Source organism: Cetorhinus maximus, chromosome 22, assembly GCF_964194155.1.
Source record: "Cetorhinus maximus chromosome 22, sCetMax3.hap1.1, whole genome shotgun sequence".
Lineage (NCBI taxonomy): Eukaryota > Metazoa > Chordata > Chondrichthyes > Lamniformes > Cetorhinidae > Cetorhinus > Cetorhinus maximus.
Window position 1 is genome coordinate 7723929 of NC_135900.1, and position 16120 is coordinate 7740048.

Sequence of the window (16120 nt, forward strand, 5' to 3'; positions counted from 1 at the left end):
CCCCAGGCACACTCCACCAACTCTGACCCATTCAGCCCTATTATCACCTTCCTCCAGTGTAAGCGAAGGAGTGTGTTACAGCGACTGCACAAGTTCCAAAGCCCAGGTTATTTTTATAACTCGGGAATGTTCTGGACATGTCAGCACACTTACCCAGAAGAAGAAATTATAAACAAACAGCAGGTACTTTAAGCAGATTGTCACACAGTCTTCTGAATCCTCTTTGTATTTTTCTGTCATCATCTTTCACTGAAACACACACAAAACGAACATCACAATTCTACATATTATTCAATCAGAATGAACTAGAAAGTGTTCCCACTTTGGTGCAAAGCATTTTTTTAATGTTCTTTCATGGGATGTGGCCATCGCTGGCTGGGCCAGCATTTATTGCCCATCCCTAATTGCCCTTGAGAAGGAGGTAGTGAGCTGCCTTCTTGAACCGCTGCAGTCCATGTGGTGTAGGTACACCCACACAGTGGTGTTAGGGAGGGAGTTCCAGGATTTTTGACCCAGCGACAGTGAAGGAACAATGAAATAGTTCTGAGTCAGGATGGTGTATGGCTTGGAGGGGAACTTGCAGCTGGTGGTGTTTTCATGTATCTGCTGCCCTTGTCCTTCTAGATGATGGTGGTTGCAGGTTTGGAAGGTGCTGTCTAAAGAGCCTTGGTGAATTCCTGCAGTGCATCTTGTAGATGGCAGACACTGCTGCCACTGTGCGTTGGTGGTGGAGGGAGTGAATATTTAAGGTGAAGGATGGGGTGCCAATCAAGTGGGCTGCTTTGTCCTGGATGGTGTCGAGCTTCTTGAGAGCTGCACTCATCCAGGCAAGGGGAGAGTATTCCCTAATATTGAACTAACTTCCAGGTATGAACAGACTTACCTTTATCTGTTTTTGTAGCTTTGCCTGTTAAGGCTTCCTATTCAACTGTAAGTTGACAATTTATTTTTGAGGGAGATGCATGTTCATAGCAACTGTTTCAGGCAGACCTTCGGCCCATCTATCTCTCCTATCCACAATATTCCTTTGCTGCTTGTCTAAATCTACTGTCTGGTTTCTTCTCCCTGTTTATGTTTCTTGTTCAATCCCCCTCTGCCTGTAATCTGTTCCACACACTCACCACCCTTTTGGTTAAAAAAAAAGGTCCCTCCTACATTTTCCCTTAGCTTTTGTTAAGCTTAGTTTAAGTATGACTGCTTGTGCTTAAATTCTGAACATGATAGAAAATCGTACTTGGGTCCAATTTGTCCAAATCTTTCTAAATCCTTTGTACCTCAAGCTGAATATCTTTCTATCCTAAAGTGAATATCCTCCTCTATACCCCCAATAACTGAATGTCTTCCTCTGTACCTCAATAACTGAATATCCTCTCTGCACCCCAATAAACGAATATCCTCCTTTGCACCCCAGTAACAGAATATCTTCCCGGTAACCCTTCCAATAACAGAAAATCCTTCTCTGTAACTTTATTTTTTTTATGCTCCCATGAAACACCTTGAGACCTTTCATTACATTAAAGGCACTATATAAATGTACATTGTTGTTTGTTAACGGGATCCAAGCCAGTTGGTGAAGCAGAAAGCAAGACACACGGCTTTTCTTTATTAAGAGAGTTTATTGACCTGTTCAGTCTCACAGCTCTCCACCCAGTGACCCAGCTATCCTCTACTTTTACACTTTTTACATGCATGTTGTAGTCTGGAGCTATGGATGGTGATGGGAGAGACTCCAATTCCTTCCCAACCCTTGGCTGACCAGGAATCTCTCCAGTTCTTACCACCTGCCATTGGTGTGTGTTGGATGGATTTACACATTGGTACTCAACCTGTTAGGTTGTGTTATGAGCACGACTTCCTTAGCCGTCAAGTCCTGGGATGGGGCTTAAACTCAGACCTTCTGGCTCAGGGACAGGGATGCTACCCACTGTGCCACAAGACCTCTATCCCCTTTCTTGTGTGCTCAGAGACAATTAATATCCACCATCTGTTTCTCTTAATCTTAACAATGTAATTGGCATTAATAAACCTTATTAATATAACTGATAAACATTAACACTGTTTTTGTACCCCAGTGACTGAACATCCACTCTGTACTTTCCCCAACAACAAAATACCCTTTATGGAATAGGGCGACCAAATCTGCAGACAGTTGCTCTGCAGATGACACAAAGATAGGTAGGAAAGTATGTTGTGAAGAGGACATGAGGAGGTTGCAGATGGATATAGATAGGTTGAGTGAGAGGGCAAAGTTCTGGCAAATGGAGTTTAATACGGGAAAATGTGAAGTTGTTCACTTTGGCAGGAAGAACAAAAAAGCAGAGTGTTACTTAAATGGAGAACGGCTGCATAATCCTGAGGTGCAGAGGGATCTAGGTGTTCTAGTCCACGAGTCACAAAAAGTTAGTATGCAGGTGTAATAAGTAATTAAGAAGGCTATTGGAATGCTATCCCTTATTACGAGAGGGATTGAACATAAAAGTAAGGATGTTATGCTTCAGTTATACAGGACATTGGTGAGACTGCACCTCAAATACTGTGTGCAGTTTTGGTCTCCTTATTTAAGGAAGGATGTAAACGCATTGGAGGTGGTTCAGAAGAAGTTTATTAGATTGATACCTGGAATAAGTGGGTTTGTCTTATGAGGAAAGGTTTGACAGACTGGGCTTGTTTCCACTGGAGTTTAGAAGAGTGAGGGGTGTTTTGATTGAAGTAAACAAGATCCTGAATGGCCTTGACAAGGTGGACATGGAAAGGATGTTTCCTCTTGTGGGTGAGTTTTAAAATTAGGGGTCGCCCTTTTAGGACAGAGAGGAGGAGAAATTGTTTCTCTCAAAGGGTTGTACGGCTTTGGAACTCTCTGCCTCAGAAGGCAGTGGAGGCGGGGTCATTAAATATTTTTAAGGCAGAGGTAGATAGATTCTTGTTAGGCGAGGGAATTAAAGGTTATTGGGGTTAGATGGGAATGTGGAAATCGAAACACAAACAGATCAGCCTTGATCTTATTGAATGGCGGAGCAGGCTCGAGGGACCAAATGGTCTACTCCTGTTCCTATTTCTTATGTTCTTATGTTGTGGGTGCCACAGGGCCAACTACAATTTCAAATGATCTCTCTGGATTTACATTGCCCACAATCAGTCCCAACAAGTCTACTTGTTTAAACGGCCTGAGAACATTGAGCTGATGGTTTTAATGACCGGCCCACTAAAACTGCAACACCCTCCACACCTCGTTGCCTCCCCCCACCCCCACCGCCACCCCCTACACTTCTGCCACCACCACCACTCCCAGCCAATAAAACCCTAGCTCCAGCTCCAATACCTCAAGTACATTCCCATTTAGCACATAAACCAGATCAACTTTCCCTCTGCCATATCTCCTAACCTTACATTTTACTGTTTGAAACTGCATCTCCATTTCTCCGTCCACTGATCAAGGTTGGAAGATCTTTGTGAACATTTATACATTGTCGTTCATCATTTGTCACTGCTCCGCAGTTTGGTATTGTTAACAAATCAGGCCACTTTGGGTGTCAGCCGTGGTTCAGTGGGAACCACTCTCAGGTCGTGGGTTCAAGTCCCACTCCAGAACTTGAGCACAAAAATACAAGGTTGACGCTCCAGTGCAGCGGTGAAGGAGTGGAGAACGGCTGCATAATTCTGAGGTGCAGAGGGATCCAGGCGTTCTAGTCCACGAGTCACAAAAAGTGCAGCAGTGAAGGAGTGCTGCACTGTCTGAGGTGCTGCCCTCTCAAATGAGATGTTAAACCAAGGCCCTCTCTAACCCTTCTAGGTGGACATAAAAACAATCTCATGGCACTGTTTAGAAGAAGAGCAGCACTATTATCGCCTGTATCCCAGCCATTATTTACCCCTGCATCAACGTCACTAAAACAGATTATTTGGTTGTGATCACATTGCAGTGTTGTGGGAGCTTGCTGTGCGCAAATTGGCTGCCAGGTTTCCTATGTTACAGCAGTGACAACACTTGAAAAGTACTTCATTAGTTGTGAAGTGCCTTGCAAAGCCTAATGGTCATGAAAACCGCCACATAAATGCAAATTGTCTTAGTTGTACACTTCATGTAATCCAGTAATACAATACATGTACATTATAACACGAGACAAACACCATGGAAATGATGCTTATTGTGTCTAAAATAAAACAGTCTTTATAGTAAAAACCTTCCCCCAGTGATTGATAAATTGCAGTATCAGATTTATAGATATTTTGATTTCTAAATAAAAACAAAGAAACATTATGACACCGAGGCTATTCAGCCCATCTGTCTCTGCTAGCTGAAAAACAGCCATCCAGCCTCATCCTATCTTCAGCTCTTGGTCCATAGGCCTCTAGGTTACGACAGTTCAAGTGCACATCCAAGTGTTTTTTCAAATGTTATGAGGATTTCTGCCTCTACCACCCTTTCGGGCAGTGAGTTCCAGACCCCTACCACCCTCTGGGTGTAAAGATTTCCCCTCAGCTCCTCCCTAACTTTCTACCAATTACTTTAAATCTATGTCCGCTGCTTATTGACCTTTCTGCTAAGGGAAGTAGGTCCTTCCTATCCACTCCATCTAGGTCCCTCATAATTTTATACACCTCAAATAAATCTCTCCTCAACCTCTTCTGTTCCAAAGAAAACAGCCCCAGTCGATCCAATCTTTCCTCTTAGCTAAAATTTTCAAGCCCTGGCATCATCCTTGTAAATCTCCTCTGTACCCTCTCCAGTGTAATCACCTCCTTCCTGTAATGTGCTGACCAGAACTGTGTGCAGTACTCTAGCTGTAGCCTAATTAGTGTTTTATCCAGTTCTAACATAACCTTCCTGCTCTTGTATCCTATGCCACGTCCAATAAAGGAAAATATTCCATAAGTTTTCGTGACCACCTTATCTAGCTACCTTCAGGGGGGTTGTGGACATGCACTCAAAGTTTAACCGTGGCAAATTTCATCAAGTCACGGGGGTTTATCAGGGTGATCCTTAAAATGAGCAGCTTTTTAATGAAACAGTTTAGCCCGGGTACTCCCTCCTACACTTCTCTCATAGCCTTTGCCGGGAAGGACGTGCCGACATTGGATGAGGACATTAATCAGCATGGCTAAACTGAGCTGAATTTTCGTGGGCATGCAGAGGTGGGTGTGTCGGAAATTCCCGCTACCAGCCGGCATGCCAGTCTGCCGCCATGGTCCCACCTCTGGAATATTTTGAGGGAAGTTGCATCGGGCAGTGGCAAGTATTCAATTAGGACATTGCGGCTGGAATTTTCCAGCCACCCCCCCACCCCCCGCGGTGGGTTCCCATTGAAATCTCCGTTCACATCGGCTCGACTGGAAAATCCCGCCGGTGTGAGGGGGCGGAAAATTCCGGCCCACACGTCCCATTGAGGGAACTGATCAGAAACCGTTTGGAATTTTCCAGATAGGAGGTGGGCCACCCCCGAGGATGAAACCCAGCGAAGAATGGAGGCGGCTTCCAGGTGGCAGATCATGGGGCAATTGATGCCTCAATGATTTTACCCCTTCCACCACAGCCATGATTGCCAGAAGCCCACATCTGTGGGTTCCCCGTCCACAACGGTGGCCTGGCGGCTACGGTCACTTTTTATATTTGAAATTCTTCAGAGGCCACCTCCATCTTGAGGCGCCCTCTTGTTCTCCAACCTACGTCGGCATCACCTACTTCTGACGGTGGGGCTGCCAATCTCTCAGTGCCGGAGGACCTCCTACTGGCCCCGCCTGCCACCTCCAATTGGATGGAGCTCCCAGAAGCGGCCACTTACCTGGCCACCTCTTCCAAAATCGACCTTTGGGTCCCGCTGCCGGCTTTTACACATTCCCAATCTGCATTTCTTTCTGACGGCGGGATCAGAATTCAGGAACAAAAGCCAGCCCACTGCGTCTGGAGCTCTGCCTGCCTCCCACGAACAACCAGCGGGTTGTCTTTCCTGAGAAACTGGAGCAGCGAGTGGGATCGCAGCCCCATAGGGAGACAGTGGATTGTCTTAATATCACTGGACTGGTAATCGAGAAGCCCAGGCTAACGTTCTGGGAACACAGGTTCTAACCCCACCCCGGCACCTGGTGGAATTTAAATTCGATTAACAGATTTTTTTTAAAATCTGGAATCAAAAGCTACTTTCAGTAATGGTGACTGGGAAACCGTCATCGATTGTTGTAAAAACCCATCTGGTCACTCACGTCCTTTAGGGAAGGAAATCTGCTGTCCTTACCCGGTCTGGCCTACATGTGACTCCAGACCCACAGCAATGTGGTTGACCATTAACTGCGCTCTGGAGTGACCTTAAAAGCCACTCAGTTCAAGGGCAATTAGGGATGGCAACAAATGCTGGCTTTGGCAGCAACACCCACATCCCCATGAAATATATGCTTTAAAATTATATAATCTTTGAGACAGCATGGTACTTTCCCAATAAAGGGTTAAATACCCTGAAATCTGAGCCCATGTTTGATTTTGTGTATTTTGACAGCAGAATCAGTACTTTATTCACAAGGATCCTTTTAGAACATGCTTTCATAAATAATAATCCTAATACAGTAAATTGGATTCACTTGAAATATTGCTAGTTGCACCATCTGAGCTTTGCTCTGGATGGTTTGTGTGAAACATAATTATTGCATGAGTGTCACAGATACCCACGCAAACATGCAAAATCCAAACTCATAGGAATATGTGAAGCCCTTTCATCTTTCTAATTGTTGACTATAAAAAGGACCACAAATGGTGAACGACATATGTATAAAAATTGTAAGAGAATCAGAGAACTTTACAGCATAGGGGGAGACCATTCGGCCCATCATGCCTGTGCCAGCTCTTTGAAAAAGCTAACCACTTAGTCCCACACTCCCCCCTGCTCTTTCCCCATGATCCTGAAAACTAATCTTCTTCAAATCCATGCCCAATCACTTTTTAAAAGTCCTCATGGAATCTGATTCCACCACCCTTTCAGGTAGCATGTTCCAAAACTTAACGACCCTCTTTGTGAAGAAATTTCTCTTCATTTCCCCTCTCGTACTTTTACCATTTCATTAAATCTTTGATCCCTGTTTACTCACCTACTTGCCAAAGGAAACAGCTTCTCCCTGTTTCCTCTATCTTTAAAATTCCTCAGAATTTGAATACCTTGAGTAAATCTCCCCTTAAACTTCTCTACTCTTAAGAGAACAATCCCAGCTTCTCCAATCTCCCCATAGGACTAAAGTCGCTCATCCCAGGTACCATACTCCGCTGCGCGGAGATTGGAGGTTTTGACATCTTCCCTAAATTGTGGTTCCCCGAACCGAACACAATATCTCAGCTGGGGTCTAACCAGTGATTTGTAAAAGTTTAGCATATCTTCTTTCTTCTTGTATCCAATGTCCCACTTTACAAAACCAAGTAGCCCACAAGCTTTCTTAACTGTCTTATCAACTTGCACTACCACCTTGAAGGATTTATGAATCTGCACCCCCTGCTCATTATAGCACAGTTATTCATTCACGGGATGTGGGCTTCACTGGCTAGGCCAGCATTTATTGCCCATCTCTAGTTGCCCTCTTGAGAAGGTGGTGGTGAGCTGCCTTCTTGAACCGCTGCAGTCCATGTGGTGTAGGTACACCCACAGTGCTGTTAGGGAGGGAGTGCCAGGATTTTGACCCAACACGGAGAGATAGTATAATGATTTAGGTTATACAACCCGTCCATGCTGTTCTTTTTTAAAGAGCATCACTTCACATTTATCTGTGTTAAATTGAATCTGCCGTGTGTCTGTCCATTTCACCAATCCATGCCCTCCTGGGATCTTCTGCTATCTTACTCATTATTTGCTACATTGCAAAGCTTTTTATCATCCACAAACTTCAAGCTTTTACTCCCTATGCCCAAGTCCAGGTTATTTATTAATAACAAGAAAATCAATGGTCCTCATATCAATTCCCTGGAAGACCCTGTCAACATCCTGGGGATTTACCATTGACCAGAAACTAAGCTGGACTAGCCATATAAATATTGTGGCTACAATAGCAGGTCAGGGGCTGGGAATTCTGTGACGAGTAACTCACCTCCTGACTACTCAAAGCCTGTCCACCATCTACATGGCACAAGTCAGAAGTGCGATGGAATACTCTCCACTTGTCTGGATCAGTGCAGCTCCCACAACACTCAAGAAGCTGGACATCATCTAGGACAAAGCAGCCTGCTTGATTGGTACCACATCTACAAACATTCACTCCCTCCACCACCGACACACAGTAGCAGCAGTGTGTACCATCTACAAGATGCACTGCAGCAACTCATCAAGGCTCCTCAAGCAGCACCTTCCAAACCTACGATCTCTATTACCCAGAAGGATAAGGGCAGCAGATGCATGGGAACACCACCACCTGCAAGTTCCCTTCCAAGTCATACACCATCCTGACTTGGAAATATATCGCCGTTTCTTCTGGGTCAAAATCCTGGAACTCCCTCCCTAACAGCACTGTGGGTGTACCTACACCACAGGGACTGCAGTGGTTCAAGAAGGCAGCTCATCACCACCTTCTCAGGTCACGGTCAGTTAAAGATGGGCAACAACTGTTGGCCTTGCCAACGTCACCCACATCCCATGAAAGAATAAAGAAAAAGTGAGAATTAATTTTGTCCTTGACAATGGTCACCAGTAATTAACCCAACACTGACATTAGATTGATTAGCCTGTAGCTCCCAGGTTTACCCCTCTCTCCTTTTTTGAACAGCGGTGTAAGATTTGCCATCCTCCAGTCCTATCCAATATCCAAGGAAGGTTGAAAGATTGTGGACAAAGTTTCTCTATCTCCATCCTCAGAAACCTATGATGCATCCCATCCAGAATGGGTGACCTGTTAACTTCCAGCGATGACATCACTTCCTTTCTAGCATATGCATCCTACCCAATATCTCTCTCCGCCCCCTCCTCTATTCCAATATTATCATCCTGTTCTTAAGTGAAGACAGATGTAAATTGTACATTCAGTACCTCACCATACCATCTGTCTCTACAGAAAGATTTCCTTTTTAGTAATCAGCCCTACCATTCCTTTAACTATTCTTTAAGTTTTTACATGTTAATTAAAGATTTTTGGGCTCCCTCTTATGTTATCTGTTAATCTTCTCTCGTCCTCTCTCCTTGCCTTCATGTCATTCTTCAATTTCCCCCCGCATTCTCTGGATTCTGCCTGGTTTTCAATTGTATACCCTGACATTTGTCATAAACTTCCTTTTCTGTTTTGTTTTTATCTCTATTTCCTTTGACATCCAGAGCATTCTGGCTTTGGATGCCACACCTTTCCTCCTTATGGGAATACATTTGGTTTGTTCCTGAACTACCTCTACCTTGAAGACCAGTCATTGTTCATTTATTGTTTTCTTGGCTATTTTTTTTCCCCTGCCCATTTGTGCTAGCTTATTTTTCAAATCACTGAACTTCACTCTCTTCCAGTTGGGTATTTTCACAGTTCATCAGGCAAGGTCCCACATGGCAGATTGGTCAGGAAATTAAAAGTCCATGGGATTCAGGGTAATATGGTAAACTGGATAAAAGGTTGGCTTTGTAACAGGAAACAAAGGGTAATGGTCAATGGATGCCCTTGCGAATGGAAAGTTGTCTCAAGTGGCGTACCTCAGGGCCCGGTGTTGGGACCCTTGCTGTTTGTGTTATATATTAACGATTTGGACGTGAATGTCGGGGGCATGATTGGGAAATTTGCAGATGACACAAAGATTGGCTGAGTAGTGGATAGTGTAGAGGATAGCCATAATCTCCAAGATGGGTTGGTGGAGTGGGCGGTAAAGTGGCAGATGGATTTTAACATAGAGAAGTGCGAGGTCATATGTTTAGGGAGGTCAAACAGTTACAGGGATTACACAATAAATGGGAATATACTAAGAGGGGTAGATGAAGTGAGAGATCTTGGCGTACAAGTACACAGGTCCCTGAAGGCAGCAGTTCAAATAGACAAGGTTGTAAAGAAGGCATATGGAATGCTCTCCTTCATTGGCAGAGGTATAGAATATAAAAGTAAGGATATAATGTTGGAATTGTATAAAACACTGGTGAGGCCAGAACTGGAATAGTGTGTGCAGTTCTGGTCACCACATTACAGGAAGGACATAGTTGCTCTGGAGAGAGTGCAGAGGAGGTTTACAAGAATGTTGCCAGGATTAGAAAAGTGTAGCTACGAGGAGAGATTGGATAGGTTGGTGTTATTTTCCTTAGAACAAAGAAGGCTGAGAGGTGACTTGATTGAGGTGTACAAAATTATGAATAGATAGAGTGGCCAGGATAAAATTGTTCCCCTTGATGGAGAATTCTAGAACCAGGGGACATAGATTCAAGATAAGTGGCAGAAGGTGTAGGGGAGACATGAGGAAGAACTTTTTTATGCAGAGGATAGTGGTTGTCTGGAATTCACTGCCCAAGTTGGTAGTAAAGGCAGAAACTTTAAACTCTTTTAAAAAGTACTTGGATCTGCACCTAAAGTGCTGTAAGCTGCAGGGCTATGGGCCGGGTGCAGGAAGGTGGGATTAGAAAGGGCACCTGGGTATCCTCGGCTGGCCTTGACAAGATGGGCTGAATAGCCTCCTCCTGTGCTGTAACTCTTCTATGGTTCCATGGTTTTTTTTAATCCCTTTCTATAACTACATTAAACCTCATTATATTATGGTCACTATTCCCCAGATGCTCTTCCACTGAAACACACACCATTTGCCCTACTTCATTGCCTAGAACTAGATCCAGCAGTTATACACACACACATTGCAAAGAAAATACAAAGCATATATAGGTCTATGATCTTGCATAGTGCTTCTAGAATTGTGATTCCTGGATGATTATCCTAGTGCACCCAACAACAACTTGTCTTTATGTAGCATCTTTAACGTAATAAACTGTCTCATGGTGCTTCACAGGAGCATTATTAAGGCAAAATTTGACACAAAATCATGTAAGGAGAAATTAGAACATATAGCCAAAGAGGTAGGTTTTAAGGAGCATCTTAATGCAGGGAAGAGAAGTAGAGAGGCAGAGAGGTATAAGGAGGGAATTCCATGGCTTGAGGCCTAGGCAGCTGAAGGCACACCCACCAATGCTGGAGAAATTAAAATTAAAGAGCGCTGATGTCAGATATAGGGAGGGGCAAGGCCCAGGAGGGATTTGAAATTTGGATGAGAATTTTAAAATTGAGCCATTGTTTAACCAGGAGCTGGTGAGATCAATAACATGAACAGGAGTGAACCACTCAATCTAATTGTAAATCCTGGCTGAACCCCTTGTCTTCATGAATGAAAATGGCAATGTTCGTGTTCCCCTCGTTCTCCGAGCAGCTAACAAGCTGGCAGCAACATGGGGCAGTTCGACGATGACTGCACATCAATGGCAAAAGATAAATCAGTACATTTGCTGTGTGACATCACCCTTGTCTAGTGGGTGGCACTTTCACCTCTGAGTCAGAATGTTGGTCATTGAAGGATCCACTCCATGACATAGCCACTGAAGGCCCAATACTGCCTCGAACGTCAGAGGTGCTGTCTTTCAAGCTGAGACATTAAACCAAGGTTGCTCATTCAGGTGGATGTGAGAGATGCTGCAAGGTTATTCAAAGCCAATGAAACGTTCCTAATTCTTGGCCACAACGTCCTTCTCTAAACCAACGCTATTACAGGACGTGACAGCGGAGAAAGCCATTCGTCCCATTGAGCCTTTGCCAGCTCGCTGAACGTACTCTAGAAAAGAGAGAAGACCCCCAACATCTCCCTTTGTCCTTTTAGTGATCATCTTCATTCATATCCTGCCGAATCCCCAACTAGCTTTCCCCAAATGTCCATCAAAATCCTTAAAATGTTGAGCCCTTCCATCGGATCTCCTATTCATCTCTCTCTTCGAATGAAAAAAGCTCCAATTTCTACAATCCGCCCTCAATACTGAAGTAACCTACACCTGGGATCAAAACAAATGTCTTCTGTATTCCCTCCATGGCCCTGACACCTTTCCTAAAATAGTTTTTAAACATTGGGTGGAGCTACAATCTTTCATCGATCCTGTCCTGACACAGTTACAGGCTGCAGAAAGGAATAATTAAAACTTCAGCCCCAGCTTGTGTGTGGCTGGTAATTCCTTTTCCAGTTTCATTTTTCAAAGTACAGGGAGGTGCCAGTGATCCTTTCCCAGAACACACGCATAAAAAGCTGATTCATTCAAACCAAAAGGAGTGTTCGAAAATCTGACAGTAAGGGATCAGTTTGAAACTGCTGAAGTAGAAAAATCAGTTTGAATTTTCAAGAAACAGTTTAGATTAATGAATCTCCCGCAGCCGATAATTAATTCTAGGAAGCACAGTTATTTTAAAAAAAATTGCTTACAAAGGCTTCACACAAAGGCTAGTGGAAAGCTGGAACTCAAAAGGCTTTGGATGCTGGAGCCAATTAGAGTTTCAATGCCAAGTTTTTTTTTTGATGGAGAAGATTATCGTTTTTAGAGCTGGGCTACTTAATGCAAAATTCATCACTTTACACTTTCATTGCACCAGGAGTAAAGATCCACTTGCTGAACTACCAGCCGTGCAATTCCAACCATCTCAAGACCATCAGTAACAAAATGAAGAAGTTTATAAGCATGGAAAACATACTTTGTGGGTATGGCCAAGCGTCAGACTGGGCTGGAAGTGTGAGAGCAAACTAGCAAGAAATACAAAAACAGATTGTAAGAGCTGCTACAAGTATGTGAAAAGGAAGAGAATAGCAAAAGTAAATGTTGCTCCCTTTGGAGACTGAGACAGGAGAAATTATAATGGAGAATAAGAAATGGTAGAGATAGTCGTGTGGTAGTAAAGAACTTGAGTATTGCCAAGAAAAGGCAATTTGTCAAAGCTTTTTGCTTGCACTCATCAGGACAGTTGCAAGAATACCAATGTCAGAGGAAGCAAAAACTTGCTTCCCCTGACATTGATATTCTTGCGATTGTCCTGATGAGTGCAAGCAAAAAGCTTTGACAAAGTGTCTTTTTTCAGCAATTCTCAAAGTAGAGAGGGTAAACAAATATTTTGTACCTGCTTTCACAGCAGAAGTCACAAAAACCATGTCAGAAATAGTGGGAAGCCGAGGAAGTTACAGTAATTGGTATCAGCAGAGGAAAAGTGCTAGAGAAATTAATAGCACTAAAAGCTGATAGATTCCATGGACCTGGTGGCCTACATCCTAGTGTTCTTAAAAAAAAAAGTGACTGCAGAGATCGTGGGGGCATTAGTTGTGATCTTCAAAATTCTCCAGATTTAAGTGTGGTTCTAGAAGATTGGAAGATAGCAAATGTAACCCTGCTATTCAAGAAAGGAGGGAGAGAGTAAACAGAGAACTACAGGTCCGGTAGCCCGACATCAGTTGCCAAGAAAGTACTGCAATCTGTAAGAGGGCTTAACCTGTTACTTTGAAAATCACCGTTTTTTTTTCATTTGTGAGATGTGGGCTTTGCTGACTGGGAAAGCATTTATTGCCCATCCCTAGTTCCCCTTGAGAAGGTGGTGGTGAGCTGCCTTCTTGAACCGCTGCAGTCCATGTGGTGTAGGTACACCCACAGTGCTGTTAGGAAGGGAGCCCCAGGGTTTTGACCCAGCAACAGTGAAGGAACGGCGATATATTTCCAAGTCAGGATGGTGAGTGACTTGGAGGGGAACTTGCAGGCGGTGTTGTTCCCATGCATCTGCTGCCCTCGTCCTTCTAGATGGTAGTGGTTGTGGATTTGAAAGGTGCTGTCAAAGGAGCCTTGGTGAATTCCTGTAGTGCATCTTGTAGATGTAACATACTGCTGCTACTGGGTGTTGACAGTGGAGGGAGTTAATGTTTGTGGATGTGGTGCCAATCAAGTGGGCTGCTTTGTCCTGGACGGTGTCAAGCTTCTTGAGTGTTGTGGGAGCTGCACTCATCCAGGCAAATGGAGAGTATTCCATCACACTCCTGACTTGCACCCTGTAGATGGTGGACAGGCTTTGGGGAGTCAGGAGTTGAATTACCTGCCACAGAATTCCTAGCCTCTGACCTGCTCTTGTAGCCACAATATTTATATGGCTGGCCCAGTTCAGTTTCTGGTCAATAGTAACCCCCTAGGATGTTGATAGTGGTGTATTCAGTGATGGTAATGCCATTGAACATCAAGGGACGATGGTTGGATTCTCTCTTGTTGGAGATGGTCATTGCCTGACACTTGTGTGGCATGAATGTTACTTGCCACTTGTCAGCCTAAGCCTGGATATTGTCCAGATCTTGCTGCATTTGAACATGGACTGTTTCAGTATCTGAGGAGTCACGAATGGTGCTGAACTTTGTGCAATCATCAGTGAACATCCCCTTCTGGCCTTATGATGGAAGGAAGGTCATTGATGAAGCACCAGAAGATGGTTGGGCCTATGACACTACCCTGAGGAACTCCTGCGGTGATGTCCTGGAGCTGATTAGACCTTTCCTGACTAGACAGAGTCAGTATGGTTTTCTGAAGGTGAAATCGTATTTGACAAATTTATTAGTGTGTTTTTTACGGGCGTAACTAACAGAGTAGATAAAGGAGTACTTGTATATTTAAATTTCATAAGGCATCACATAAAAGGTTATTACACAAGTTAAGATCTCATGGGGTTGGGGATAATATAGAAGATTCTTTAAGGACAAAAAGCATAAAGTAAGGATAAACGGGCCATTTTCAAGTTGTCAGGCTATAACCAGTAGGGTATCACAAAGATCAGTGCTGTGGCCTCAGTTATTCATGATCCATATTTATGGCTTAGATGAAGGTAGAGAGAGTAACGTATCCAGGTTTGATAATGATACAAATGGAGGTCTTGTGGTGCAGTGGGTAACCTGCCTCTGTGCCAGAAGCTCTGGGTTCAGGTCCCACTCCAGGACTTGATGGCCACGGGAGGTGTGTTTATAATGTGGCCAGACAGGTTGGTTATCAACCTATAAATTCTTCCAGGACATCTATGACAGGCAGCATGTTCTCCTCAAGCTACATATATAGCTTCAGGCTAGCAACCTGTTCCAGGAAAAACAAACTACGGAAACAGGTGTAGGCACATACTTTGTCTGTCCCACGTGTCTCTAGACATGGGAAGCCAAAGACGATACAATATAATTTTTTGGTACAAAGCTGTGGGACAGTAAGCTGCACGGAGGATGTAAAGAGATATAGACAGGTTAAGCGAGCGGACAATAAGTTGGCAGATGGAGTATAATTTGGGGAAATGTGAGGTTATTCACATTGATATTAAGTATAGAAAATATAGATTTTTGATAGACAAAGGAGTCAAGGATTATGAGGGGCAGTCAGGTAAGTGGAGTTGAGATCACAATAAGAATGGCGGAGCAGACTCGAAGGGCCAAATGGCCTATTCCTGCTCCTAAGTCCTGTGTTCCTATGTTAGTATTTTTTAAATGGTGAGAAGCTTTTAACTGTTGATGTTCAGAGAGATTTGTGTGTCTACATTCAAGGAAGACAGAAAGTTAGCAACACAAAGTACATCAAGAAATTAGGAAGGCAAATGGCATTCTTGCAGGAAATGCAAGGGGAATGGATCACAAGAGTAAGGAAGTCTTGCTATGATTGTACAGAGCTTTGGTGAGACCACACCTGGAGTCCAGTATGCAGTTTTTGGTTTCCATATCTAAGAAAGGATGCACTTGCCTTGGTGGTGGTGCAGCCAAGGTTCACGAGATTGATTCCTGGGATAACAGGGTTGACCCATAATGAGAGATCGAATAGAATGGAGTTGTACTCTATAGAGTTTATAAGAATGAACACATAAGGTTCTGAGAGGGCTTGTGAGGGAAGGTGCTGAGGGGCTGCTCCAGTGGGTGGAAAGTCTAGAACTATGGGTCATTGAGTCAGGATAAGGGGTTCATCATTTATGAATAAGATGAGGAGAAATTTCTCCATTCAGAGGGTTGCAAACCGTTGAAATTCTCTACCCCAGAGAGGTGTGGATGCTCAGTCATTGAGTATGTGCAAGGCTAAGATCAACAGGTTTTTGATCTCTCAGGGAATCAAGGAATATGGGGAGTGGGCAGGGAAGTGGAGTCAATGGAGAAGATCAGCCATGATCATATTGAATGGTGGAGCAGGCTTGA

The 16120-nt window shown here is 43.8% G+C and overlaps 1 protein-coding gene across 1 annotated transcript in view; it reads right to left on the reverse strand.

Moving 5' to 3' along the window:
- tspan11 (tetraspanin 11) overlaps nucleotides 1-243 on the reverse strand; it is a 48517-nt gene extending 48274 nt beyond the window's left edge. The window contains exon 1 of the mRNA XM_078567563.1: nucleotides 154-243. Within this exon, the coding sequence (XP_078423689.1) occupies nucleotides 154-243 (90 nt within the window). The remainder of the gene's footprint in view (nucleotides 1-153) is intronic.
- Between the last annotated feature and the right edge of the window lie 15877 nt (nucleotides 244-16120).